This window comes from Macadamia integrifolia, chromosome 2, assembly GCF_013358625.1.
Source record: "Macadamia integrifolia cultivar HAES 741 chromosome 2, SCU_Mint_v3, whole genome shotgun sequence".
Taxonomy (NCBI): domain Eukaryota; kingdom Viridiplantae; phylum Streptophyta; class Magnoliopsida; order Proteales; family Proteaceae; genus Macadamia; species Macadamia integrifolia.
In genome coordinates this window covers 38,653,612-38,680,632 of record NC_056558.1, presented here as the reverse complement: position 1 = coordinate 38,680,632, position 27,021 = coordinate 38,653,612, and the positions used below count along the sequence as shown (strand labels likewise).

At 36.8% G+C, this 27,021-nt stretch overlaps 3 protein-coding genes and 1 long non-coding RNA gene across 5 annotated transcripts in view; 1 reads left to right on the top strand and 3 right to left on the bottom strand.

Annotated features, from left to right (window-relative positions):
* Positions 1-2,737, bottom strand: part of LOC122066956 — a 30,679-nt gene extending 27,942 nt beyond the window's left edge. The window contains exon 1 of the mRNA XM_042630803.1: positions 1,518-2,737. Within this exon, the coding sequence (XP_042486737.1) occupies positions 1,518-2,362 (845 nt within the window). The 5' untranslated portion in view covers positions 2,363-2,737. The remainder of the gene's footprint in view (positions 1-1,517) is intronic.
* Positions 2,738-10,028: 7,291 nt separating this feature from the next.
* Positions 10,029-13,122, top strand: LOC122089632. 2 transcript variants are annotated; one of them, XR_006143344.1, is made up of 3 exons: positions 10,029-10,876; positions 11,201-11,365; positions 12,934-13,122. It is a non-coding gene; the product is annotated as an uncharacterized LOC122089632 (long non-coding RNA). The 2 variants fall into 2 exon arrangements; XR_006143345.1 differs by having other exon boundaries at positions 10,029-11,365.
* A 295-nt stretch (positions 13,123-13,417) lies between these two features.
* LOC122089622 (inositol oxygenase 1-like) lies at positions 13,418-16,295 on the bottom strand. The gene is made up of 11 exons (XM_042659343.1): positions 15,654-16,295; positions 15,410-15,512; positions 15,088-15,169; positions 14,774-14,978; positions 14,586-14,645; positions 14,435-14,487; positions 14,212-14,334; positions 14,047-14,116; positions 13,852-13,930; positions 13,670-13,751; positions 13,418-13,580 (listed from the first exon to the last, which is right to left on the bottom strand). Exons 1-11 carry the CDS (start codon positions 15,682-15,684, stop codon positions 13,554-13,556), a joined length of 915 nt encoding a protein of 304 aa, XP_042515277.1. The 5' UTR covers positions 15,685-16,295; the 3' UTR covers positions 13,418-13,553.
* A 4,947-nt stretch (positions 16,296-21,242) lies between these two features.
* Positions 21,243-23,457, bottom strand: LOC122089955. The gene has a single exon (XM_042659739.1). It carries the CDS (start codon positions 23,102-23,104, stop codon positions 21,626-21,628), a length of 1,479 nt encoding a protein of 492 aa, XP_042515673.1. The 5' UTR covers positions 23,105-23,457; the 3' UTR covers positions 21,243-21,625.
* Between the last annotated feature and the right edge of the window lie 3,564 nt (positions 23,458-27,021).

Here is a 27,021-nt window from a genome sequence, read left to right as displayed (position 1 = left end):
ATCGCATGGCCTGCTTTGGGTTAAAACTTAAAAATTGGTTCAATTGTGAACCAGACCCTTTCCTCTTCTTTTTCTGTCTATGATCTGCATCAATTCCTACCCATCCAAAAGTTTGGATTGGCTACAACCTATAATAGTCTACATCTGGCTCAAATTAGGCCACCCATCATGATAAGACTGATAGCAGCTGGATGTCCCAGACCTATTTCCTTTTCTTACCTAAACTACTCAAAATTGCTGAAAAATCAATCTGATGACCAAATTTGTTGTCCCTTTCACAGTTGCACCTTTTATTCCCCAACACTAAATCAGCAATATACAAATTTCTATACCCAATTCCATGTCTTAATTAACTAAGAAAAAGCAATATCAAGGGTTCCTAAAGAGAGTGCTTGTTTAACCCAGGATGAAAAAAGGTGCTTCATGTAAATTAAGACTACACATGATGAGTTAAAACCAGTAGTTGAACTATTCGTGGAGAGACAAGAAAATTTCCAATCACATTTAGTCTATAATAGGGTCAACAACAAATATGACTTTAAATGTGACAAAACAGAATTCATGTAGCCGAACCCATTAGTTTGAATAAGCCTTAGAAGTCCCAAAGTGCATGCTGATTGTTGATGTTATAGTTTTGGGAGGGTGAGATCAAAGAAGAGTAAATTCTACATTATAATTAAGAAGGAATGCTTTAAAATCTAAAGCCTTTATGACAATTATATTTGGAATTAAGAAGAAATATATATATATATATATATATAGAGAGAGAGAGAGAGAGAGAGAGAGAGAGAACTAGATTTGGATCCAATTTCAGTTAAAATTGGAACCAGAACTGGAATGGAGATGTGACAATTGATGATCATGAGATGACTCAAAGTGACCATTTGCAAAACCCCATTCAATCACAGACAGTGAAGGAGATGTAGAAGAGGGTGTTGTCCAAAGGATTAGAGTGGGATGGATGATGCAGAGAGAAGCTCCAGTTAGGCAGCCACTAGCAACCAAACATCCCCACCACCAAAAGGGGAAATTATAATTTAAGCCAATTTTCCATTTATGTAGTATGTCGAGCAATATGATGCATATAGGATATCCAGTGGGAAAAATATGGATGTAATAATCTCAGAAAATAAATGAAAGTGCATGTTAGTTACAGAAATTCCCAAGAAGAAAAAACTATATACAATTTCACAGACAATGGAGGTGTGAATTATAGAATGAAAGTAAATTTTCCAGATAATGAAAGAGTGAATATAGTAAGAAAGTAGAACTGCATCTCTTTCACAATCATTTAATTGTCGTAGCTGTAATACACAGAATCCATATGATCAATAGAAAAATATGGGCAAAAATTTACTAAAATACTCCACTAATTTCAACAAGCAACAGACAGGCAAATTGAGACAAAGTTTAACCTGAGAAACAGAAACGTATAACAGAGCAAGGTTATAATGAGAGATTGTATGCATTAGTAGGTTGTCACTTAAACAGAAGTATGCCATAGAAGAAGAAATTACATTTTTCGAGAACCGATGTAGATGCTGCCACCAGAACCTCCTCCACCCTTGAGACCACCATTACCTCCATCAGCCAAAACAGTCCCGTTAAATTCAAGAAAGTCCACAGCATTCAAGTGAACCCGTCCACCACCACCACCACCATAGTCCTCCTCTTTGCTAGTTGTTCCACCCTGGCTCCCATAACTCCAAGGTTTTGTGAGCGATGACCAAGAGTAAGCATCACCACCCCATACATCATCCGGAAGCTTGCTCTTATCAGTCAAGCAAGATGCACCTCTGCCCCCATGACCCCCACCTGCACCCTCAATGGCTTGCGGAGTGCCACTAGTCTGAGACGGAGGAGTTCCACCCAAAGCTGTAGTATTGATAATTGAACCATCAAGCAAACTCACGTTGTGCGCCAGTAAAAGAAATGTTCCTGCCACAATAGACGCATTCTGGCCCAAACTAAAATCTCCAGAAATGTTAACGATAATTGAGCACCCAGCGACAGGACAACTCACGGATACACCGGGAAGGACATCTAAACTACCTTCCCCCTCTATATACACATCATCCTCGAGCTGCAAACTGTTATAAATCTTACAAGAAGTATTCAAAGACCCAATTCCTTTGAGATCCTCCTCACAAGAAACGGATGGCGGATTGGGCGTCGGAGGATTCGGCGGAGGTGAAGGGGGCGAATAATCATGGTCGAACAGATCAAAGTCGTAATGAACAATTGAGAAATCCTCCTTCGAAGCAGAAACAACTCGAATTTGGGAGAAAAAACTAGGGTTGACGAAAAAAACGAATCCGTAGAGAGCAAACAAATGGAGAAACCAGAAAGAAGCTGCCGCCATCCACAAGGGTGGGGACTCATCACAACAAACAACTTAAATCTGAAACTAATAGCATCTTAACCACCCAACGCCAAATCAAAACCCTAAATTCTATCAATTAGAAAAAAGTACTCTCATAAAACCATGAAACAAAGCTCTGCAAATCCAAATTACCCCCCCCCCTCCTCTCTCCAAATTTCCGTTTCTATCAGTTCTCGTTGGTTACGGAAATCGAACGAACGAAGAACCTCACCTTCCCAAATCAAAAATCAGAAATCCTCAAATCTGCAAAAACAAGAAATTTTTTTTTTTTCTCTTTTCTTCCCGTTGTTGAACTTTCCTTGTTTTAATATTACAGGAAATGAGAACAGTGGGAAGAACGACAGATGAGCAAAAGCCTGGCTAGCAAAAACCTTTATATGTATGAGAAGTGTCAAAAGAACGGTATTTTCGTTATTACAAGAACACATATACGCGTAATTAGTAATATGAGTGATTTGACACGTCTCGTTATAGCACAAGGGTCCGAGCCCTAACCTCAAATGGTTCAACCAAACTGAGTCTGGGTCTAGCCCTGGGTCTACCTACCAACTCACTTTTGTCATTCTAAAGTGCTTTTCTTGGCTGTGACAGGTGAAATGTGTTGGTCCGTTGTAACTTGTTATTAACGGTCATTTATTTCTGAAAATATCTGGTGATAAGAAAGGTAGTAAGTTTAGGTAGGGGTGTAAAAAGTTGGACGCAACTACAGGCTGGACTTGAACTGATAGGTTGAAGCTGGAGCAGGGTACTAAGTATTAGTATCGGATCGGTTGGATTGGCCTGATCGTATTGATATTTTATACTTGTCGATTGATGCATTGATACCTGGCTGATCTTGTATTGGGTATCAGTAGGAGTGTCAAATGGTTGGTTTGGTTCAATTTTAGCATGATTGAGTCGGTTTCAATGTGAGAATGGTGAAACCCAAACCAAATTAATAAGGAAAACTTGGTTTTGATTTGGTTTGGCTTTGGTTTGTAATTGGATTGGATTCAGTTTTTGTCCGATTTAAGCTCGGTTTGCCATACAAAATTATATAAAATTGTGCACAAAAACTTTTTTTTTTTTTAATGAGTTTTGGTATGGGTTTTGAATCGATTTTGATTTCATTGAGTGTTTTCTGCGGTTCAGTCCAATTTTGGGGTCTTATCCCATGCTGAAATCAGCCCAATAAGACTTTGGTTTGATTTAGTCTAGGTTATTTCAAGTTTGATCCAATCAGTTTTATCACTTTGAGTCATGTTTTTGACACTTAGGCTTTGGTATTGATATTGGGTCGAGGGTAAAATTAGAATTAAAAAAAAAACCCCATTTTTAATGAAACATATGGGTAAAATCAATCAATCTATATTAGTATCATATTGATATTAGCAAATAGTGATACTGGTCTAATTCCCAAGATCTAAATCCCTAAGCTAGGGACGAGCCTGATCAATTACAAAACATGTAAGACAAATACCATCTCGAGTGTTCCTACAAATGTCGAATTCGCTCTCTTAGGTCTTGTTCTTGTCTTCTACGCAGGCATAGGCATATTATATTGTATGAACTGGAACACACCTCAACTACTACCCTTCCCTCTTTCCATTACCTCTACTTGCTCTATCCCTGAACAGGCGCCGGTGGTGTTCCAAACCTCACTCGTTAAGCATCAACAAAAGCCATTTGATTCAGTGGAGCGAACACGGTCTAGAATCACTGACTGATTAATAATTGGGTGTTCTTCGTGCAAGGCAATGGTTTGATGGTCATTCCACTGAGACAGACCAAATATTGTGATCAATTGATAATCAATTGTTTTGTAGTCGTTTAAAGCTCACTTAGCATGTTTAAGGATTGTTTGTAGTTCGAATAGTCAATTAGCTTGTTTAAAACCTAATTATCTTGAGTCAATTACGGACCAATAATCAATTAATCGAAAAAGAAATATGTCCATACCTTTGCATAAGAGTCCTGATTATTTAAACCAACAAAAATATTATAGGGTCTTAAATGGATGAAAACCGATAGAACCAATCAGAACCAACCGATTGATACCCCTAAGTAGTAGGGATGATCAGTTAGTTTGGACCAATTTTGATTTAAGAATTAATGAAACCAAAACATGAACTAATAAACATGCACCAGTTTTGATTTCTTATCAATTTAGTTTCCGTTTGGTCTCAATTTAGTTTCAGTTGATCATGTAAATATTCTTAAAAGTGTGTTTTATGAATTTCAGGTTAGTATCAACTTTGTATAGATTATATGGGGTTTGGGGATTTTTTAAGTTTGATTTGGTGTCTTCTCCATTTCGGTTTTATAAAATCAGAGTCCGAAGCATGATCTAATTAATTAATATTGGTCTTGATATAAAATTTGAGACCATTATCCTTAAGTATAGGATTAGGTTGCGCCTCGCTTACGGTCCAAAAAACTTGTGCGGCACATTAAATGATCGTACAGGAGAGAATACAAAGTGGTGGTCCAGAGACCAGCCGAGTCCACAGTCCACACCACATCTACGATACGTCGCTGACTCACGTCTCATCTCTGGTATAGTTGATGGATGACCCAGGAGGGAATAATTAATATGGTAACAGTCACTAATGGTAAACGCTATCTCCCATGGAAACAAATTGGTCTAGGGGGGTCTGGCCCTCATAGATTTGATTTTTTTTTTTTTTTTTAAGTAAAATGTTAGATTTGATTTATTATTTTATTTTATTTTATAGTACGAATGGTAGATTTGAATTTAAGGGTGGGCATTTCTGAGTCTCCTTTTTTCTTTCTTGTTAAATAATCTTCTCTCTCTAAAGTGTGTAAGAAATCGTCAATTTGTGATTAAGTTCATAAACATGAGGGTCTTGATCATTAGATTATAATAATCAATGAAACCTAGTTAAAGGGGTTTCCCTTGTGCATTTGTGGAAAGTTTGGTGGGAAAGGCCGTTCATCTTTCTTGTTTATCTTGTTATGCTTATTAACAAGAATGACATATTTAAAGCTCTCAAATAAATTCGTGTGGTGGAGGTGTTTCTCCACCTTCTTTCAATAAAAAATAAAAAAAATCTTTCTTTCTTTTTATAAGGGGGTGTTAGTCCACGAGGGTTTGGAGATACCAAGGGGTAGAGACCCTCATGGTTGAAATACTCAAAATCAATATGGGGTCAGCCTCTTCCAATTTGGATTCACCCAAAATTAGTCTGACGTTTGAGTGGGAATAAAAAGAAAAAATTTATAAAATGTTTGATTTTTTTTGGTAGTAGGTTAAGTATTTTGTTGGCTTTCCTGGAGCTAACAACTCAACCAAGAGGAGTGCTTAGACACGAAGGGCATAAGGAACTTTTTCAAGAGAATAAAGAGAGATAGACACATCAAGACAACACTGTGCAAAATGCTTCAACGACAACAAAAGAGCTCTTATTGGTACCTTTGCGACTTGAACACAAGACTTACCTCTTAACAAGTAGCATGGGTAACAACTCATCTAACCAATGGTTGGTCTAGTAATCAATCACCAATTGGGTGCAGCAAGATTTTTTCTTTTTTGGTTGGTAACTAGAAATTCATTAAGGGGAAAAAAAATGAAATACAAAGCAAATAAAGGTATAAAACATCAAGGTTTAGGTATGAATTGAAATACCTAAAGTCAAGGAATGGAAAGTGATCAAATTGGTTGATGTGCTAAAAACAATAGTCTTCCATGCTAGGATATGGTCAAAACCAAAAGACTCCCTAGTGAACTTATTGTAAAAATAACCATAAATATTGGATACAAATATTTCTACCACAAGAGGAGGAGGCAGATCTGTAAAGGGCATTTGAACAACATATGCTAGACATGAGGCATCACAATATGCATATGACCCATCACATGGCATGATCATCCATGCAAGGATATGGGCACAACCGACAATGTCAAGAAAGTATATATGTTGTAAGTAGAACTTAATTAGATAAAGGGTTAATCAAATAAAGTCAAATAGAATATAATTAGGTCAAATATGCGTTGTATTTTGTTTTCTAGATTAAAAAAAAGAAAAAAGTCAACTACACCCCCCACAACCAACATCTTCCATTGTCAATTGCCCCAATCCTATATTAAAGTCTGATTTTTGTAGGTAGGCAAAGCCTAGAGTCCTCGAACACATGTTATGTTTTAGTTCAAAACAAAAGAAAAATGTATTGAGGAAGTATTTCCTATAGGAGAATGCAATTCCTTTGCGTATGCAAGGATCAATGGAAACTCAAGAGGAAGCATCCACAAAGAGACTGGATCCTTTCCTGAGGCCTCATCCACAAAGACATCATTTTCATTTCATGGGGTGCATAAGTCATTTTGCCCCCTCCCTCTTGTGTACCTAGGTGCAGGGGTCACATTCCCCCATAGAATCCATTTCTCAAATGTTTTTGTTGGGAGTGTATCCTACACAAGCTCTCCTTGTGTATCTCTCTCCTTAGCTATGAGATAACATCTTTGCCCCCAATTTTGAAAAGAGAGAGAGGCTCAGGAAGCGGAAGTATGGGCATGGGTTCCAAATTGGAAACTTAATCTCCAAACAAAATTAGTCAAGTGGAAAAAAAAATAAAAAAACGAAAAAACAAAACTTTAAGAATTCACTAGGGGAAAAAAAAAAAAAACATTGAAAAAAATAAAAAATCGAATGTAAGTTGGGGAAGACCCAAATTTGTCACATAACCATCCAACAACTTGAAAGATGATACCAGCCCAATTTTCTCGAGTGGATCCGGCTCCTCTGCAACACGGTAAGGGTGGCAGTGCACATTTATGACTTGAACCACTTAAACACAGATCCTAACAAATGAACATGTGTCTCGATGTGTGTTACCACCTTTGCCGTACCATAAAGGAGGTCTATCCCAGTTCCCTACCTCCGAATTGAAACTAGTTACGGCAAGATTACATAGGACATGAGATACACAGCCAAATAATACTGCCGTAGTTTTTGAACAATGTTGATTGTCGTTAAAATGCTACTTTTAACTAATAAAACCCAACATGGAAGAAGCCATTCTCATCCATAGCAGCAAACTGCATCACAGTCAATGTGACATCAGAAGGTGTGGTTTTTCTTTGATGAACATGAAAATGTACATATAGCACGCCACTACCTCAGGTCCAGATCGGCTTTGTGCTCCCTGGCCTTCCTTGGACCAACCTTAGGTCATATTTGCATGGGTAGGTTTTAAAAATGAGAGAGGATTATCAATACTAAAACAAAGAGAGAGAAGGCTAATTTTTAAGGACGAGAGAGAGAGTGTATCCTCTATGGTCGGCTGAGAGAATCTTTTTAATTTTAAAATTAATTATTTTTTAAATAAAAAATAAAAAAAAAATAATGTAATTTTTTATGATCACTTGTAATATTTGTAATGTGTGCACACCAAATGCATGGTGAACTACTCTTGGTAATTGCTCAAGGGCCATCCATGTATTTGAAATTTTGGTCATCATATGTGTATTATGTGCATCACTATATGTGTAATATGTGCATCACTATGTAGGAGGAATCCTAGCAACCATGGGTCTCACACTGGTAGGCAAGAGCGCAATATACTCTTTGAATTGGCATTAGATTTGGATCCTCTCCAACATCAGGGATGCACGAGAGATACATGAGATAAACATAAAATAAGAAAGAGAAAATAGAAGTATATAATTGCTTGTAGAACAATCTTTCATTATTTTTGGATGTCTATAACTCTATCTCTTTGGCTAATTTTTGTTTCACTATGTCTAACAAGTCTAGTATTTTATCATCGGGTCAAATGTGGAGCTAATTTGTTTTTTTGAGTAATAAATTCTTATTTCTTTCATTAAATAAAAAGGATAGATATACCGAGTTATGACCCAATTACCAAACCAAATAATGCATCTCCTTTTCATGAAAAGGTCAAAATTTGCAAATTGTCATGCCATATGAGAGATATTGAAGTAGGCAAATACTCCATATTTAACCATTTTATTAGAAAAAGCTATGCAGAACTTGGTATTGGAAATGAGATCGGTCAAGGTTGGTAATCGATTCGGATCACTTTGCATTGGACAAAAATACCTTTTGTTTTATTTTATTTATTTATTTATTATTATTATTATTTTTTTACTATTTTACTCGTTGTCCATATCAATCCATTAACACAGTATCGATCAGAAATTAGGATTGATCAAAGTCTATACCAATATAATACGATCACTTTTAACCGATCCAATCCGATTCCTCAAACCATGGATCCATAACCCACAAAAAGTAAAAAACTACCATTCAAGTTTGTTAGGTGCAAGAAAACTATCAAACAAGAGTAACGACATTCTCATAAAAAAATAAAGACAAGAGTAAGAACATGGTCACCAGTTACTCTAATTAGTGATCAAAGAAAATAGATTTTTTTTAATTAAACAGAAGAATTGCGTTATTTTAAAACTTCATATATTGAAGACATGAATCGATGACATCACAATTGCATAATGTATCAGTCATCTTTTTCTTTTTAAGCAAATTTTCCATTTGATCCGGTTGGGAAGGAACGAATCCATGATTGGCAAATCTATTAATGTCACTTGGTACATGAAAAAAAAAAAATTTCGGTGCACGAGGCTTCAACTACTACATGGTTTGGGAGGGACAAGTGTATGCAACCTAAATTTGGTGGATAGGTATACTCTACGATACATTGCTAATATGCCAAGTCTTAGCCCTTACAAAGTTTTCCATGTGTTAGCAATGAAGTACTGAACAAAAAAAAAAAAAAAGAAAGAGTTTTCCATACTTTGGTGTTCCATTGTCATCTCACTTGATTTATTTTAGCGAAAGGACGTTGTCCATCCTTATGATTTTTGCATCGATGCGGACCAATGGGAGAATGTGCAAAAGCATTAATCATACAATAGACTGCCCTACCCTTGTGTAATTGATGCTCCCACGTGTTCGCAGAGGAGCATAGGAGGAACAGCATTCCTTCCCCACTGACGTCTTTTATTATTTTATTTATTATATTATGACCGCCTAGGCCTAGGGGTGTCAATTCCTAAACCGAACCGGTAAAACCGGCCGGACCGAACCGATAACAACCCGGACCGAACCGAACCGAAGCCTTATTGGTTCGGTTCGGTTTCAAGTATTGTAACCCCAAAACCAAACCGAACCGCACCGAAAACCGGATGAACCCGAAACAAAACCGAAACCGGCTCAAAACCCGGATCGAAACCGAAACCAAACCGGTAAGAAACCGAAACACTCCAAAATTCATTAAAAAAATTAAAATTTGAATAGTTTTGTATACATTTGTATGGAAAATCGAATTCAAACTAGACCAAAAATCAAAACCAACCCGGTTACAAATCGATTTAAGAAATCGAAGTTCAACAATTCATCATTTGGTTGTTTCCTAATGGCTCCATACCGGTTTAAAAAACCGATCCAAACCGAAATGAACCTAATAAATCCAAACCGGTACCAACCCGAACCCAAACCGCACCGAAACCGATAAATCCTTATTGGGTCGGTTTCGGTCACTTCCAAACTTACACCGAAACCGGTGGAACCGGACCGAAACCGCACCGACCCGGACCGTTGACACCCCTACCTAGGCCCATGTAAATTATACCACTTTTCGTGCCTCCACTGATGCGGTATGAGTTTCCCTCCCTCGAGGTAATCACCCCATCTCATCTCACTCTATCAATGCCCATGAGGCATTGGGAGAGGAACCTAATAATCTCATATAAGTTAGATGGTGTGAGATTGTTGCATGAGGTCATCGTTTAAGAGAAGTTCTAGTTACATTGGATGAATCAACATATTTATCAATAGATGACGCCTCAGAGTCTGGATCAGGTCATTGTATTAAATTACTGTCGTGTTTGATTTACATTTGGAATCAATTTAAAATCAGAGATTGAGTGAATTCCAAGTGTGGATCAAGCATCGTAGGAGGGCCTGATTGAAACTCGACACGTAGCAGGTGAATTAGATTGAGTTTGGATTGGAGCAGGACAGCATCGATAACGTGACTCCCGGATGGTAGAGGTTTGCAGCACAAACAGGCAGGACAATGGGTGTCAGCTTCATCCAACAAGCTCTGCACTCATTTCACTATAAAGTCCACAACTCATCAACAATCTAAAATCAAACTTCGAAGAACACTATAACTGCAAAAGAATAACAACGATGGCGACGGCTATGGTTGTGATGGAGCATACCTGGGTTAGGAAACCAAGCTGCATCAACGGGTTACACTGGACAGTGAAGAAGGCCTAACATAAGAAGTGTAGCCACTACCATCAGGGTTGGGGAGCTGGCTGCCATTATTAAGATACAAGGAAATGCTGGTTTTCGGTTCAAGGTAAGTCAAGAAGAGGTGTTTGAAGCCTTCTTTGTAATGGTTAGCTTGGCTAGTGCTGTCAGCATTCGGCGTTCAAAATCAAGCTCCATAATTAAGCTAAGAACATTATAATGACTTGAAAGCTGGGTATTTGAATTCGGAGTGCAGGTAAAAGTGTTTTTCTAACTTGCTCATTATATGCTCGTGAAAATTCCTCACAGACGTCAGCTTCACCAGTTCCTTCCTTGGAATTTGGATGAGGGGTTTGGTAGAGTAGCCAATGTGCACAAGATATTGGGGTCGATTCCGTTGCTCCGTTTTTGTGCCAAAAGATGTAATTCGTATTTGAGTCATCGCAGTCTCTTTTTCCTGTGGAAATGGCTGGCATGGGACAGTCTCTTAACATTTAATCTCTTTATTTTCTATTTGGCTCCAAACATGAGTTCTAACCTAATGAATTGGGAATTTTAATGTTTAATCTCAATTTGGCAGTTCAGCGCTTGTACCTCTGTTTGTATTTCTGCTAAGGAGGGTTCTGATGAGGAGTCTGCATTACAATGTCAGGCCGTCTCGTGTATATGCTTCATGGTTTCATGTATGTGGGTGCCACTCTGAACAGGCCTCGTTCAAGTACTTGTCTGAGATCGGATATATGCTGTATGGTTTCAATCTGAGATATATACATAATTTTTTTTTTTTTTTTGGGTGGTGGGTTTGAGGGGGAAACCTTTTGGTTAAGATGAGCACTTGAAATATATGTAGCGTAGCAAGAAGCCCCAATCCTTGATGTGGCTAGGAAACACTGTACTGCTTTGGCCCAGGAAGCGAAGGGAATGAACTAGGCTGCTTCTCCTCGACACTTCTATTGATATGCGAGTCAAAATTTTTAACAAAGTATTTATGATTTCTGATCTGATATTTACATGTGTTATTAAATGTCAGCACAATCCTTTCACAGTTTTTTACTTTGAATTTTCATAATTCCTTAGCGGCACCATCTCTTGGTCATGTAGTCCTACAGTGGAAGTGGAGAAAACTTCCTCATAGGGACCTTAAATACCACTCACTGTAGCTTATATGAGTTTCTGATTCCCACAAACCGTACTGGCATATTTTAACTGTTGTGCTGGTAAGGTTATTGTGGGAACTGATTCTTAAATCATTGGGTGAAAGTGTGAAACAAAAACATCAGATGTTACTTTTGCAATCTGTGGGTCACTCGGGTCAAGTTTTTTTTTTTCCTAGTTAAACCCAAAAAAGAGTTGAACTCCAGACCTCTTAATTTTTAAGTATTGGTCTTTGCCAACTGAACACCTCTTGGGATTCTCGGGTCAAGTTTAACATGCGTACGGCCATCACCTTGATGTGGAAAACAATTATTAGCTTTCATTTGAACGTGGATATTGCTTTCTCATTGTTGCCTGATTTAGTGAAACCCGTCCCTGTGTGGTGAATCAGATTTTGATATATTGCATATTGGTTTGTGATTATGTGGTTGCTCAAGCAGAATCTTTATGAATCAGTTTACTGAGGTTGTACTTTGTATTTTGATTCGTCATTTTCTGGGAATTTAGGCCTAGTATATCAGAACTAGAATTCATTCACATGTTTGATCTTAACCAAGACAAGTGAAGTGAAAAGTCTAAGTTTTTCTTTGTGGTCTGATTGAGCACACATTCCCCACCCAATCAGTAATTTGTTTGAAACTTCCTGCAGAAACCCATTTTTTCAAAAAAAAATTAATCATTGATAATTCAATCAGCTGGGATTTGTGAACTGAACAGGCTACTACCTGTAACAATTTAACAGTTTAATGAACTCAGAAATTTGAGCTCCAAAACTTGGCAAATCAATAAAGTGAGGCAAACAACTTGAATAATTATTCTCCACTTCACAAACTGCACATGAACTTTGAGTTGAACTGAATGCTAGTCTCACAATTTCCTTGTTCAGTATCTTTGAGGATATCCTCTTTGACAATATTGAACTAAGTTAATATTTTGTTATGCAAGATAGTTGAATGGCATAACAATACTCCTATAATGACAACCAAATGGTTGGGATAAGGCTTGGGTTGATTGAGGTCCATTCCATTAGTTAAGAAAGGAAGTGAATGAATATTGTTGAAGCAGTTGAGAACTTTTAACTTCTCAATTCATGTCCACCTTTTTTTCTACATACATGTGACCATTAATTCTCAAAGATGAGTTTTTCTGTTTCTGCAGGCACAAAATGGACCTCAACTAATGTTACTCTCTTCTCCTGTAAACTGATAAAGGACAGAATATGCTTTGGTATGCAGTCTTGGATCACCTTGTTTATTAATATTGTCCATTTTCCTAGAATCACTATTAGTCTATAGCCATGTTAAGAGGCAAATTATAAAGACCTGAATAAATTGTTTTTTTTCTTGATACACTGTCTTCAGTCTTCACTCCTCGCTTGGTCTTAAAAATATGCTCTACACATCATGCCTTGTTTATTTTAAATTTGAATATATTTACATAAAATATTTTCCATCTCATTTTTCTTAATCATCTTGGATTATTGATATGGAGGGTAATTAGCCTCTTAGGTTTTAACTTTTCACTAATTAGAATAATCAAAGCAGAAAGGCAATGGAGCAGATAATGGAGAAAGAAATTTATGAAACCATAGTATTATATTATTACTTATTAACTCTCCAACATAATGGAGTAGACAAACCATTGACATTCTACTAACAAAAGGGGTGGGGGGTGGGGGGTGGGGGGTGGGGAAGGAAAAAAAGAAGAAGAAAACGATGATGCATCTACAGCTCTGCATTATGGACATAATCAACTTTGCATAGCTGAACCATCACATCTCACCATCTTAGCTTTGCGGGAAAGTACTGCAACCACATTCATCCAATTAAGAACAAGAAGGGAATGAAAAATGAAAAAGAAAAAATTAGTTGAAATAACAGTAGAAGAAGCTCACCTTTTCGATGAGGGATAGATAGTAAGGTTTGACTTTCTCAATATCAACCCGCACTTTACTTTTGCTGTAAAGGTCATACTTGCTGCAAATAATATGAAAACAAGTTAAATTTTAAAAAATTCTCCAACTAGAAGGTTTCTTTGTTGGGTGGGGGGAGGTGGGGGTGGGGGAAGAGATCTTACTTGAAGATATGAAGCCACTTCAGATTCTCAACATCCTCTTCATTCATCAAGTGTTTATATGCTCCAGCTTTATGTAAAGCTGCAATGATAGGTTGGAAATTCTTTTTCAGTCAAAAGGATCATTACAAAACTTACTCTATTCTTATACGAGTAGAAGTGTAGAACATTAGAGAATACATTAACATAAGTACTTACGATAGAAGGAATGGTATCGGATGATGAAAAGTGCTGCTGAAGGTAGAGTTGTCTTATTCTCCTTTGCCACCTATAGAGAGAAGGGTATAGTTAGTTTTCACCATTTTTCATGAGCAAAATTATTACATTTATAAAATGCAGTATGGATGGGTTTAAAGGGAATACCAAGTACATATAATCATCATGTCCCCATGACATCAGGACATTGTTAAGGCCACATCCCTCAGAGTAAATTCCATTCTTGGTATTGTATGCAGGATTGTGGTGATCAGGGTTATCCTTGAAATACTGTATTCACAGAAATAAAAGGATTTCAGATTTATGTTAGTGATTTGCTTTTAACATCTAAGCAGATCTGAAATTGTAATTTGTTAGATGATTTAATTACCTTGTGATGAACAATTGATTCATCGAAAGCACATCCAACAGGGAATGTGTCACCTGTAATATGAATATTATGAGCAATTTGAAACAACAAAAGCAGGACTAGTCCATATACAGGTGAAATAATAAACTTCATAAGAAAATTTGATTCTCACCCACAACAGCCCATTGAGGAAGTTCTCCAAAACTGCGGTGAAGAAGGACCTTCCCAAGATCTATAAGCCATACAAGAACAAGCTGATTAGTCAGATAAAGATGTGTTGGGGGGGTGGGGGGTGGGTGGGGATCTATGTATTAATTAAATGAAGAGTAGAATTTAGGAATTCTAGGAGGGTCTGTATACCATGGATAAGGCCTGTCAAGTGCAACCAATCTTCATTAGGATAGTCTTTCCTGATTGCTTCAGCTGTCTGCAGCAAGTGCTCAATTTGAGGTTCATCCAAGTCTGGGTCACTTTCATCCACAAACTCATTGAGAAGTTCACAGGATTCCCATATGCTCATCTCCACCCTGTTCAGCTTACCATACTCTTCCCTCATCTTCTTCACCTGAACTCATACAAAATCAACTCATAGAATCAAAACTATGCTTTCAATTCTGAAACTCTGTATTTGTTCATGAAGCTGTTAATAATTTCATATAAAAGGCTGGACTTACAAAGTCCATTGTTTGGTGGATGTGATTCTGCCTGTAAAACTCCTCGACCCCTTTTTTCCTTTCACTATCAGCATCATAATCCCTGTTGAACAAATATCATATAAGCTTTATCAGCACTAGTTTCAATCCAACACAGCCATGGCCCATGAAGCTAAATGTGTCTCTTGGGCTTCTAGGCTCAGATCACCCTAAGCCCATGCCAACAAATAAAGTGTTTTGGACCAAAATCAGGAGTCCATGAACAAAGGGTACAAATTATTAAAATAAAATTTGAGGCCCGTTTCAGAAATTAAAGATAAAAAAAAAAAGGAAGAAAAAAGACCTAAAGGTTTGACCAAATGTGTTGGATCCGGGCACCACAAATCCACCATCAAGCACCAACTCTTTGGTCTCTTCATGGATCTTCTTTTCCTGTTCTTGGTTTCCTGCAAACAATAACCAGATCTCAATATCAGCATATTCCAAAAAAGAAAAAAAAGAAAAAGAAGAGAAGCTTTAGTTCTTAGGGAGAATAAGAACTCAAGTATAATTTTAATTTTTTCTCTGATAGGTCATAAGAATCTTACCAACTTCTGGCTGTTCCACAATGACTGTCATTTTCTCAGGGAAAATTGATAAGAACAGAATAGAAGAGAGAATACCAAAAACAAAGAAAAAAGAAAAGAAGGTTTAAGATAGGGAAAAGGTTGAGGAAAGTTGAAGTGAAAGGAATGAAAAATAGAGGGTATTTATAGGTGGATTAGTAGTGTCCTTCCTTGGAATTTGGAAGGGCTTTGAGCCCTCCCCTGAAGAATCTGATATCCATATCCATTTCATTACAGGCAGGAAGGATCTTTCTAAATTTTTGGGTGAAGATTACAAGGATTTGTTAATAGTCAATTTTATCTTTTGGGTCAAAAGAGGAGAAGAAAACGTTACATATCGCCTAAACAGAAATAGCTATAAATAGCTAAACCAAATAAAACCGATATGGTCGGGATATGACTGAGTCAATAGTGGCGTGGAATACTAATCCTTTTTTCTTTTTTGTGGAAGCGTGAAATCTCATGTTTGCCCTGAAGAGATATCCATATCTCTCACTTTTCTTTTTCATAGAGAGGGGCTTTTCGTGAATATAAGCATGTTTTAGGGGTGTTTCAGTCTGTTGAATGTCTTCTTTTTTATCTATATGTGGGACCCATATTACGTGGCATCGAGAGCCCCACCCGTTGTTGTCAGTGAGTAAGTGCAAGCTGTGAGCCCTTGAGAGTAAAATGTGGAAATATTTCACCCAGAAGTGCAAATCTACCAAAAAGTTTGACGGTAGTCCCTTTGACACGTAATGGATAAAAAGAAAGTTGTGTACCCCACTTCATGGCCATCGGTCTTTTAAAATTTCCTTTTTCCATCAGAAAAGGAGATCATAGTGTGAAGCTAGGGCCCACCATGCAGGAGGAGATCATTGGGTATATCGCGGGGCCAAGTGTAGCTTTATATAAACCTATGTATAATTAGGAAATTAAAATCGCTATGTTTCAGATTGGGCCTTATGAAGCCCCGTGGGCTTGATGGGCTTGCTAGCAATTTTTTTTCAAACCCATTGGACCGTAGTAGCAAAAACCTGCAAACATACAAACTTTGTGATTTGATCCATCTGATCTAACCATTGGGGAAAGAGACATGAGATGAAGAAGAAGAGAAGGGGATTATCTTCAAATCTTGAGAGCCAATCTCGTTGTTATCATTGTAAATTCCATTCTATGGGAATACAAAAATAGAATAAAGTGTTTGATATCAACTTGGTGTTTTTTTTTTTTGTTTTTTTGAAGGAAAAAAAGAAAAAGAAAAGAAAAAGCCTAGAAATGCAAAAACGATAGAACATTGAAATTTTATTCCGTCATTTAGGTTTCGTTACAAGTACAAAAAAAAAATGAACAACTAAGGTAATCGTTCTTGAAACAGGTTCACCAAACACCATTTTTTTTTTTTTTTTTTTAAAAACAGAATTTTGACATAGAAACTGAAAATTCTGCTTTTGACATGAAACACCATTTTTCTGGGACTGAATGACTACCAAACACAGCCTAAATATTGGCACTGGGACAAGGCCAATATCGATAAGGACACTTAGCTATGTTTTGTTGTCAAGAAAAAAAGAAACATAATAATACAAAAATCATAATGATGCAATGATTGATTTATGTGTTTATTTCTCTTTTGAAAATATGTTTTTTTTTTTTTTACTTTTCTTGTCAAAATGTGTAATATCCCAAAGTGATTTAAAATGTAAGGGAAGCGGTTCTCTATCCTAGAATGTGGCCTACACCAGTGCTCCTTGTGTTTCTCTCTCTCCTCCCACAAATAAGGGGTAGTTGTTTATTTTTAAACAAGAAGGAGAGAAATAGACATATGAAAGCATTGGCATAGGCCACATTCTTAGATAGAGAGTTCTTTTTTGCTTGATGTAAATAACCATCTAGGAGCGATAGGGAGTGAGATTGATGGCCATTCAACATGGATAAAATTGTTTTTTAACTCTCTATTTTTTCACCAATAAAACCAAATGAAATGGAAATTTCAAATAATATTGTATTTTATTAAATAATTTTCCAATTACATGGGGTTTTCTCTTGAAACAAATGGAGTTTAGAAGAAAATATCAAGCTCTAACATACTATGAAATTGAGGAATGAAAAGATGAACTATTGAAAAACCTATGATGCTAAGGGCCTGTTTGATTTTGTTTATGTTGTTTTTGTGTCTAGAAACAACAGTTTTTTCAAGTTTCTGTGCTAAGAAACAATTTTTGGAATTACAAAATTATGTTTGATTTTTCTGTTTTTCGAAACATTTTCAATAATGTAGTTGGGTTTGAGATAGAGTGAAGGCATGACGTTGTAGGCATGCAGCTCACCAGTGAAAGCATGAAGTGAGAGTTGCAGGCATGCTTCGTGAAGATGAGCTTCAGAAGGATGAGGGCAATTCGGAACTATGTGATTCGCACAACCAAGTTGGAGTTACCGCTTCCAGATAGCGAGAAGTTTTAACAATGGATTGAGGTTGGGGTAGGTCATGCAAAATATTATTGGGTTTTTCATAATTTTTTTTTCTCCCACTTGTTTATAAAAACAGAAAAATAAGTCTGACTTGTTTCTCCATTCTTGTTTCTAGACACAGAAATATGTATAAATTTCTATTTCTATTTTGAAAAACAAGTGAAACGAAACAGAAAAATCAAATAGTTTTTGAGATATTTTTCCATTTCTAAGCACAAAAAAACAGGAAAATCTTTTCTAGAAACAAAATCAAACGGGCCCTAAGCATAAACATATCATAATTATTCAACTTGAATAATTGAATATTTATAAGAAATTTAATTGAAATAATATGAAGTGTACACTTGCACCAGAGGCATTTTCATAGAAATAAGAGAAATTAGAAAATTAGAAACTAGATAAATAACAACTGAGAAAAAATTATTAGCAAGATTTACTGAATAAAAAATTATTAGCAATATTTACTGAATATTCCAACACAAAATTTTCCACTTCACACATGTAATCATGAAGGATGTGACCAATCCATATGAATCTAATGAACCAATTTTAGTTGAAAAAGAACCTGAACCAACTGTCAACATTGTTATTTAAAAGGCAAGTGAAAACTTTGAAAGGGTCTTCCAGAAATGACAGAAAGTTCAGGCACAATTGTTGTTTTAGAAAGAAGTATCCTTTCCTCCAACTGTGTTATTTGAAAAGCAAGCAGTTAATACATGGATAAGATTCTTGGTGCTTTCTTTTGAGGGGTGGGGGGCTTTTCTCTTTCTTAAAAAAAAAAAAAAAAAAAAAGCATTAGTTTGAATTTGGGATTAGATTTTGATTCATACCTCCAGAAGCATTTATTTCTGATAGCTCCGACATGGTTGGCGACCTCTCTAACCATATTAAGACTCCAACAACAGCATAAATGCATGGAGAATCTCCCCCCTCCACCAAACCCAATATTTTCCTTCTAAACTTCAGTGTTAGGGACACCAAAGCCACACTTATCAGAGCAGCAGTTCCAGACAGACCCAACATATTATTTTTAATAGTTAAATCGTTTAAGTAAACCGATAAATCAATTAATATATACATAGTACGTTAAGGTATTCAATGTTAAGTTTACATATATTTCGATGAAAAGATTAAATTTATATTAAACAACTATGGAAAAAAATATAATAATATACAATTTAATATTAAAATTTACTTCCATTTCACTAAAAAAATTGAAGGTAAATAAGGTAAATAAGTCGTTTGGATAAAAAGTTTTATGATTCAGTTTTGATTTTACCTAAAAAAACTTTCATCGAATTGAAACAAATCAAACTACTTACACCAAAACTAAATTGATTAACACCCTTACCCCAAACCAATATCATACCTAACCAGGAATCTTTCCCCCATGAGGGGAGGGGGGATTAGTATAATGCAAAGGGGACATCCTTACTTACATTTACTTTAAAGCAACCCCCTTTCAATAGAAAAAGGGGTCCAAGCTTATATCTGTGCCTCACAAAGTTTAGATAGTTGGAATCCAAGAAGATTAACAAATAGTGGGCATAGAAAAAGGGTTTAGGACCTGGTTGAAGCAGATGGATAAGAAATTATGGAGACAAATCAACCCACATTTGTTATTGTGTAAGAAAATAATGTAATAGTAGTGAACATTACATATTCCTATCAACTCCTAATTTTTGTCATTGATTGTGCTGGGTTATCATTGATTAACCCTATCAACTCCTAATTTTTGTCATTCAACGTCGGGCTGGCCTTGATTGACCTTGGTTGCCTCTATATTTTGACATTTGTCTTTCTATATGTTCTAAAAAAATAAAAGGAGAAAGAGAAAACATCACCAACACCAATCATTCTTAAAAAAATATTGTTAACTTGTCATAATAAATTAAGAAAACATAGACATATGTATAGAGTTTGAGTGATGTCGATAGATTAAAAAATTGCATATTTATAATTTATTTATTTACATTGTATATGGGGTCAGACTGGGCTCAACCCAAGAACTCAGCCCAGGCCCTACCCGTGTTCAAGGCAAGTTGGGGCAAGCTCAAGTTAACCGAGCCAAATTGACACCCCTAGTTGATAGTAAAGTTGGGTCGTATCAAAATAATATTGTCTTTAAGGTTTTTAAACGCTTCAATACGTGTAAACTAGGGTGAGCATGCGTTCATACTTCCTAAATAAAGCAATTCTCTAATCACATAAGATGCACTTCTAAATCTGATTACATGAAGAGCCCAAAAGCTATACTCATTACTTGAACATTCAGAATATTGAATACATGGGGAGACTCAGAATACTGGATATAGAAACTCTGAAGAACAGTACACAAAGTTGGCAAGAATAAAAGCACTCTCTGTAATGATGTTAATTTATACCTTTACAAGTATGAATGCAGCTGTACATATATAGATGTGTATGTGCGAGTATAAACATCCCTAAACACATACGAATGTATCTATACATTCTTTTTTTTCCCCTAGTGAAAGTGAATTTATTTAGAAAAACCGGAAAGACTCATGGATGCCAAACATTGATTTTTGATCCATAGATCGGAAATGGGTCAGACTATCCTGCCTGGTATGAACAATACCCTCCTTGCCAGGATGTTAACTAAAGTTGTTAACCTCTCTTGGAAAAAAGGAAAAAAAATGCAAGACCCAAAATAGAATTGCAACTTGAGAATGTCCTCCAAAATAGGCTTGATTGACAGGGATGCCGAGGTATCTATACATTCACACCCAACCTCAACCACAGCCTGACCCGACAGGAGAAATATTTTTGAAAAACTTCGAAACACAAAATCTATGCTGCAGCTGATCTGACCTGCCTGAGGGAACCACCATCTGTGTGACAGGATGACAGTGTGGATGAGTAATCTAGTTATGGGGAAAGAACTCTTTCCATTTAGGGTTCCCACGTCCACACACAGCTCCTACTTCTAGGGGCTGTGAAATGATACCCCTACCCCTTGAAAACAGGGATTGTGTGTGGACATCTAGACTGCCAGAGTTCCACCTTCCTTGATGCAGTCATTGGTTACCTCAAAATTTTTTATTTTATTTTTTGGTACATTAGCCTTCAAGGGGAGATGGCAACACACTAATGAGCATATTAGACCAAGTAAACCTCAAATGTTGAAGGAATATATCTTTCCAAATAGGAAACATGTTACATAAAAGAGAATTTGACATCTTTAGGCACAAGTTACAAACTGTTTCTTAAAATTTATAGTATACCATTCCAAAGTGCACCACATCCAAAGTAGTCTTGCCAACAGAAGGTTGAACCTTCAAGAACACTGAGCTCTGATAATACATATATCTTGAGCTTGGGAGGATTTCACAAAGAACCCAGGAACACCATAAATACATAAGGGTTCTCTTTCACCAATATCTCACAAATGTCAACATTTCTCTCAGAGAGATGACCTGATATTAAGATCAATGGAGCCATCGACTCCCTCTTCTCATATTTCCTATGATTTTATGATATCTTCAGATTCTCTTCGCAGTTTGCACTGATTTTACCAGTAGGTACCAGATCATGGTTAGCATAATTGCCATAAATCGACCTTGTACAAGCCCAGAGAGAACAATCAAAACCATAATTATAAACCCATAAGTATCCTCTGTGCTTCCACCATATTCTTCAACCAGATCTCCATTAGTGTCGACTTGTGAAACATCATCGGAGCTATTGAGTTCCTCTGGTTTTAATTCATCTTCTGGGTCTCCTTGTTCACACTTAGCTTCTTCTTCACTTGATTCTAGCTTGTTCTTCCGATCAAATGCTTTCTTATGGCTACGGAACTTCTTTGGCACCAGCTTCTTGAACAACTTCTTCGACTTGAGTCTCCCATTCATTGTCTTATGGGTTCCAAGATTTGTACTTTGAACAATTTGAATCTCAAAGCTCTGAGCTTCACCGTTCTCACCCGATGAAATGTCTTTGGCCCGAGCTTTATCAATGTTAATCGAAGCACTTATACTTCTTCTCTCGCTCAAATCAAAACCAATTTCTGGTCTCCATCTTCGCTCAAGCAAATGGATCTCTGTTTCTGAACTCCATCTTCTATTAATCAAGTCGAAACCGGGTTCTTCGAGTTGTTCTTCTTCATTATAGGAACGATAATCATCAACCAAATTGATACCCCATCTTCTTTCGCTACTAAGCGAATCAAAATCAAAATGCAAAGGCTCAGTTTCTGTCAAACTGGATAGATTCTCCGTGATCGGCTCCCTTCTCCGCCGAACAAAGAACAACAGAACCCTTTCTGCGAAATTGTTGAAGCTCTTCTGCAAATCCGGACATGGTTTATGGAAGTAAAAAGCTCGAACAGCGACCAATTCAAGAAACAGAAGAAGGAACGTCGATATCGTTATCCCAACGGCGAGCTTCTCTGTTGCGAAACCAAGAATCACCATGAAAAGCCCCATGACAATAAGCGTAAAAGCTCCAACACATCGAACCGTTCCTCTAGACGCTACATCCGTGGCCAAATTAGCAACCAAAGGGGGGATTTCCACACCAAACGGCGGCCGATTTGAGTTGTCAATCTGAGAAGCTGAAACCACGGGACCCGTAGAAGGACTCCAACTCACCAAATCCGAAGATGAATCCGAAGAGGCAGTGAGACTGGAAGAGATAGGTGGAAGTGGAAGGATTTCCTTACCAATCGGAGCTGAAGCCACGAGACCGGTAGAAGGACTCGAACTCGGGGAAGAGGAAACCGAAGAGCAAATGGGACTGGAAGGGAAAGCTATGGGCTCCCATTCCTCCGAAGCTGCTACTCCATTCTTATTCTTCTTCTTCTTCTTCAACCGATCACGATTCTTGACGATTAGATCTATGAGGGAAGTCGGAAAACCAGTCTCGACGACGAGAGATGATCCTCCATGCTTGCGAGAAGAACGTAGATCGGCAACCAAACGAGAAACCCGACCAGAATGGGATTTCTTCCATGGAAGAGGCATGGTTTGTGACTGTACCTCTTCGAAAGACCAAAGCAGACATGGATCAACAGATCAAGAGAAGGGTGAATTCCAATTCACGAAAATTAGGGAAAAATCGTTCGATCTGTTTAGGGTTTTGGGTCTTTGGGTCTTTGGGAGGAGGGTTAAGAGATTAACGAATCCTAAATATAGGAAAGTGGATTGAGATTTGACAGAGAGAGTAGTAAGGATTAAGGAAAGTTACGAGGAAGGAGAGAGTCGGGGAAATCACATTCACACCTGGAAGAAACGTCTAAGAAGGAAGGTTTGTTTTTTGACGGTTGCGCCGAGAGTTTCTCTGACAGAAAACGGAAGTTCTGGTTTGGTTTCCTATTTTGTCATTCCAGTATACCCTCGAAGACATCAAAATAGTTAAGGGCACATGGCCCACCATGATAAAAAACTCAACTAAATGGGATTAGCTACATGGATCTTTATTCTTTAATAGATTTTATGTTTTATATATTTATATAAAAAAATTTAGTAGATCCATGTGTTAATTAATACGATTTTGGTATTTTAATATTATACAGTGCAGAAGATAGAGAGTAGATGCTGAAGTCGTGCTATATCGAGACCAATCTAAATTTTCAATAAAGCCAGCTTGGTATGATTTTGAATCTTTCGATATGATGATTTTGTCTATTTTGTCTTTTACGGGAAATATCGTATATCATATATATAGTTGATAATTTGATATTCGATATTTGGTTAACACAAGTAAACTAGTACGATTCAATATATATCAAATGATTTTGTCTTAAAATCGATATCATATGTAATCATGAAAGATACCCTTTTTTCATACAAATAGCGTATTGATCTCCATTAATTCGGTCGATTTCAGTGCCAAATTAACACCCTTAGAGCCATGAGTTCGGATCAGCTTCCTAAGTGGGGATGGGTGGGAATAAATCTGGATCCTCCATGGACCAACTGCATAAATTTACATTTTCTCGGTTATGGGCTCTAACTTCTTGGCTTCCAAATCTCACTGTGCTAAGTGATGAGGGCAAAACTTTGAGAGTGCAAATCTGTAAAGTGATAGCGAGTGCCTAAGGTTTTCAAAGTGCTTTAGGAGATATTTACCAAAAAACAAAAGTGCTCTAAGAAATAGAATGTGATCTTTATAGCTTTTCCTTTTGTACGAATCATCCTCTCACAGCTCACTTGAACTTCTCTTCTATGCGTTGAAATACAAATGGGAATGATAAAGTAGCTCTTCATCATTGGAGTTAGCTTTACATTATGATAATGTTCTTAAATTTCATCTCAATTAATTTATGAAAAGTTATTTTCTGTCCAAGAACGTGGTCTACGTGGTTTTAGGTATTAGTATTATCAATTCTAATAATATAATGATATAGACGAATACGTTAATACCTAAAATCATATTGGCCTACACCAATGCTTCTTGGGACTATCTCTCTCCTTACTTGATAGGAACAGAGATGTTAGCTTATAAGAAAATGAGAGAGATAAACACAAGGAGAACTGGCATTGGTAGACTATGCTCCCAAATACACTCAACAAAAAAAAAAATTAACCGAATAAAAAGAAAGCTACATCCACCATAATCACATCCCACAACATAGCAGTTTGTTCTTCAAAGAACAGTGAATTTGGAATTAAAAAGAACAATTATAGCCCAACCAACAGTATAATTTCGTGTATTAAAACATAGATCACAAATCAACATAGGTTGATCCACAGACTTTAGAGATAGGTACTTAGATAGCATAAACATCTGTGGGGTGGATAACTGACCTGTGAGATCAGATTTCCGTTTTTGATTTTGTTTATCAATACACTTGGATACAAGGTAAACTCTTTAGCCACTGCTTCAAGAGTGTTGAACCTTAAAAGTATAGAGATGGGGAGACCTAGTTGGGGGTACGATGTCTTGAATTCCATTTGTGGCAAAAGTGGATCGACTCCGGAGGGCTATAGGATATTTCTGTAAATTTTTATCTTAGACTATATGGGTATTTCTGTAAATTTCTTATATAAGGTTTCACTATAAATTTCTAGCGAGTTTCTTTCTCTGTAAGTAGGTTGAGAGAGGTGTGAGGACGAACAATGTTTCCCTATTCTCCCATTCATAGTGAAATAGAAACTCATCTCACAATGGAAGTAAGCACATCTGGCCGAACAACATAAATCAGTGTGCATTTTATGATTATTTATTTGTCTTGGTTTCTACAGATCTAACAATCCTTCCACATATGAGTATTTTCCTTAATTCCAACAATCCACAAGAGTCTTTATTAAACACTTTTTGCCCTCCGATAATATTGCGCCAAGTCTATAAAGGGTGGAGCCTAAGGGAGCATGGAAGATGTCTAAATGAGGGAAGTAAACTTGTTTCATAAACATAGCCTAAGTACTTATAGTCAAAATTCACCGTCTCATTGCAAGTTCTCCCCTTAAAGCTTAGTTATCTAAAGAGGGATTGTAGAATCCCAACCCACCCTTTTCCTTTGATCTATGTAGATGATCTCATGATATTCAAAACATATATTCCCAGTAGATCAATTAATGAGAAAGTTCTAAGCAATTTCCAAACGTTGGAAGCAATAACTTTTATCTTAAGCAGGAAACGAGGTGACGCTCCCCCACATATATGTGTGCTATACATGGCCCCACATATATGTGTGCTATGGATGGTCCTACCCAAGAGGGGGTGGATGGGTTTTTTGCCTTCTTGTGTATGGTGAGAGTTATCATGCTCCTCCACATAACCATTTTCTCATATTTACACGATAAACTGAACCCAATATCAATTCAATAATAAAATAATAAGAAACCAAAATCAAATCATTTTGAAACCAAATCTTCCTTATTGATATGATTTCGATTTCACTCATTTTCACATTAAAAAAATCCAATCAAACGATTGACTGTTTACACCCTAATAGGACCCACCACCTTTTTTTTTTCTTCTTCTTCTCGGTAGGACCTATCACTTTTCACCCAATAACATTTCTTAGAGACCTTAAATGAGGAAGGAAAATTTTAAGTCTTTTAATTAGAATTTTCAGTATTCAGATCTGTCTGTGGGTGTGGGTGTGGGTGAGGCTTTTCATCAACGACTTTATATACACCAATGGAATCCATTATAAAATCCAAAATATCATCTTTTGGTCATTTGGTGTGTAGACATGTAGACATGCTTCATCCTTGAAATTAATGATCAAAGAAGACAAAAGAAAATTTTGGTTTTCATTGACACGTGATTTGACTAATGGGTTTCACGTGTATTATGTTTTTTCTTTTTCCTTTCTGAAGAGGAAGAAAAGTTCCTTTTGCCCCTCTCATCCCAATCCTTCATTGGTCGAGTCATTAACTTTTACATTTCGATTGATAATGTTTTAAAGAAATGTTTTTGGAGTTTCTTTTATTCAATGGGAACGAAAAAATTGGAATAAAGTGTTTGATGCATTTATAGTGTGTTTCGTTATTTTTTAGAACAAAAAATGAAAAAAAAAAAAAAAAAAACAATAGAAATGAGAATTGACAGAACGACAAAAGGTAGTTTCGTCGTTAAAAAAATAAATAAAAATTTTGATATAGAAACTGAAATTTTCATTTTTAGCACGAAACGTTGTTTCTGAAACAGAAACATTACCTAACGCAGCCTAAGAAAGTTGATGGTCTTTTACTGCAAAGCAGCATCTGAATCTAAGCGCACTTATGGAAGAAGAAAACGCCCTCGTAGAGATGTGCCAGTAAACTCGCAAGAATCCCAAGCAAGCCCGATAGGGACATCCTCTTCAGCTAACTTTGAAGCATTGAAAAAGCAAATGGCAGAACTCCAACAGATGATGCCACGCATGCTTTCCATGCTTCGTTGCCCAACACGAATGGTGCTGACCACACTAGGTGCTATCGTGGTAGTA

Coding starts and splice junctions, on each gene's coding strand:
- LOC122089622 (XM_042659343.1), bottom strand. CDS start 15,684: ATGACAGTCATTGTGGAACAGCCAGAAGTTG. Junction 15,170..15,409: donor ACATTTGGTCAAACCTTTAG/GTCTTTTTTCTT, acceptor TTTGTTCAACAG/GGATTATGATGCTGATAGTG. Junction 14,117..14,211: donor ATGATGATTATATGTACTTG/GTATTCCCTTTA, acceptor TTCTCTCTATAG/GTGGCAAAGGAGAATAAGAC.
- LOC122089955 (XM_042659739.1), bottom strand. CDS start 23,104: ATGCCTCTTCCATGGAAGAAATCCCATTCTGGTCGGGTTTCTCGTTTG.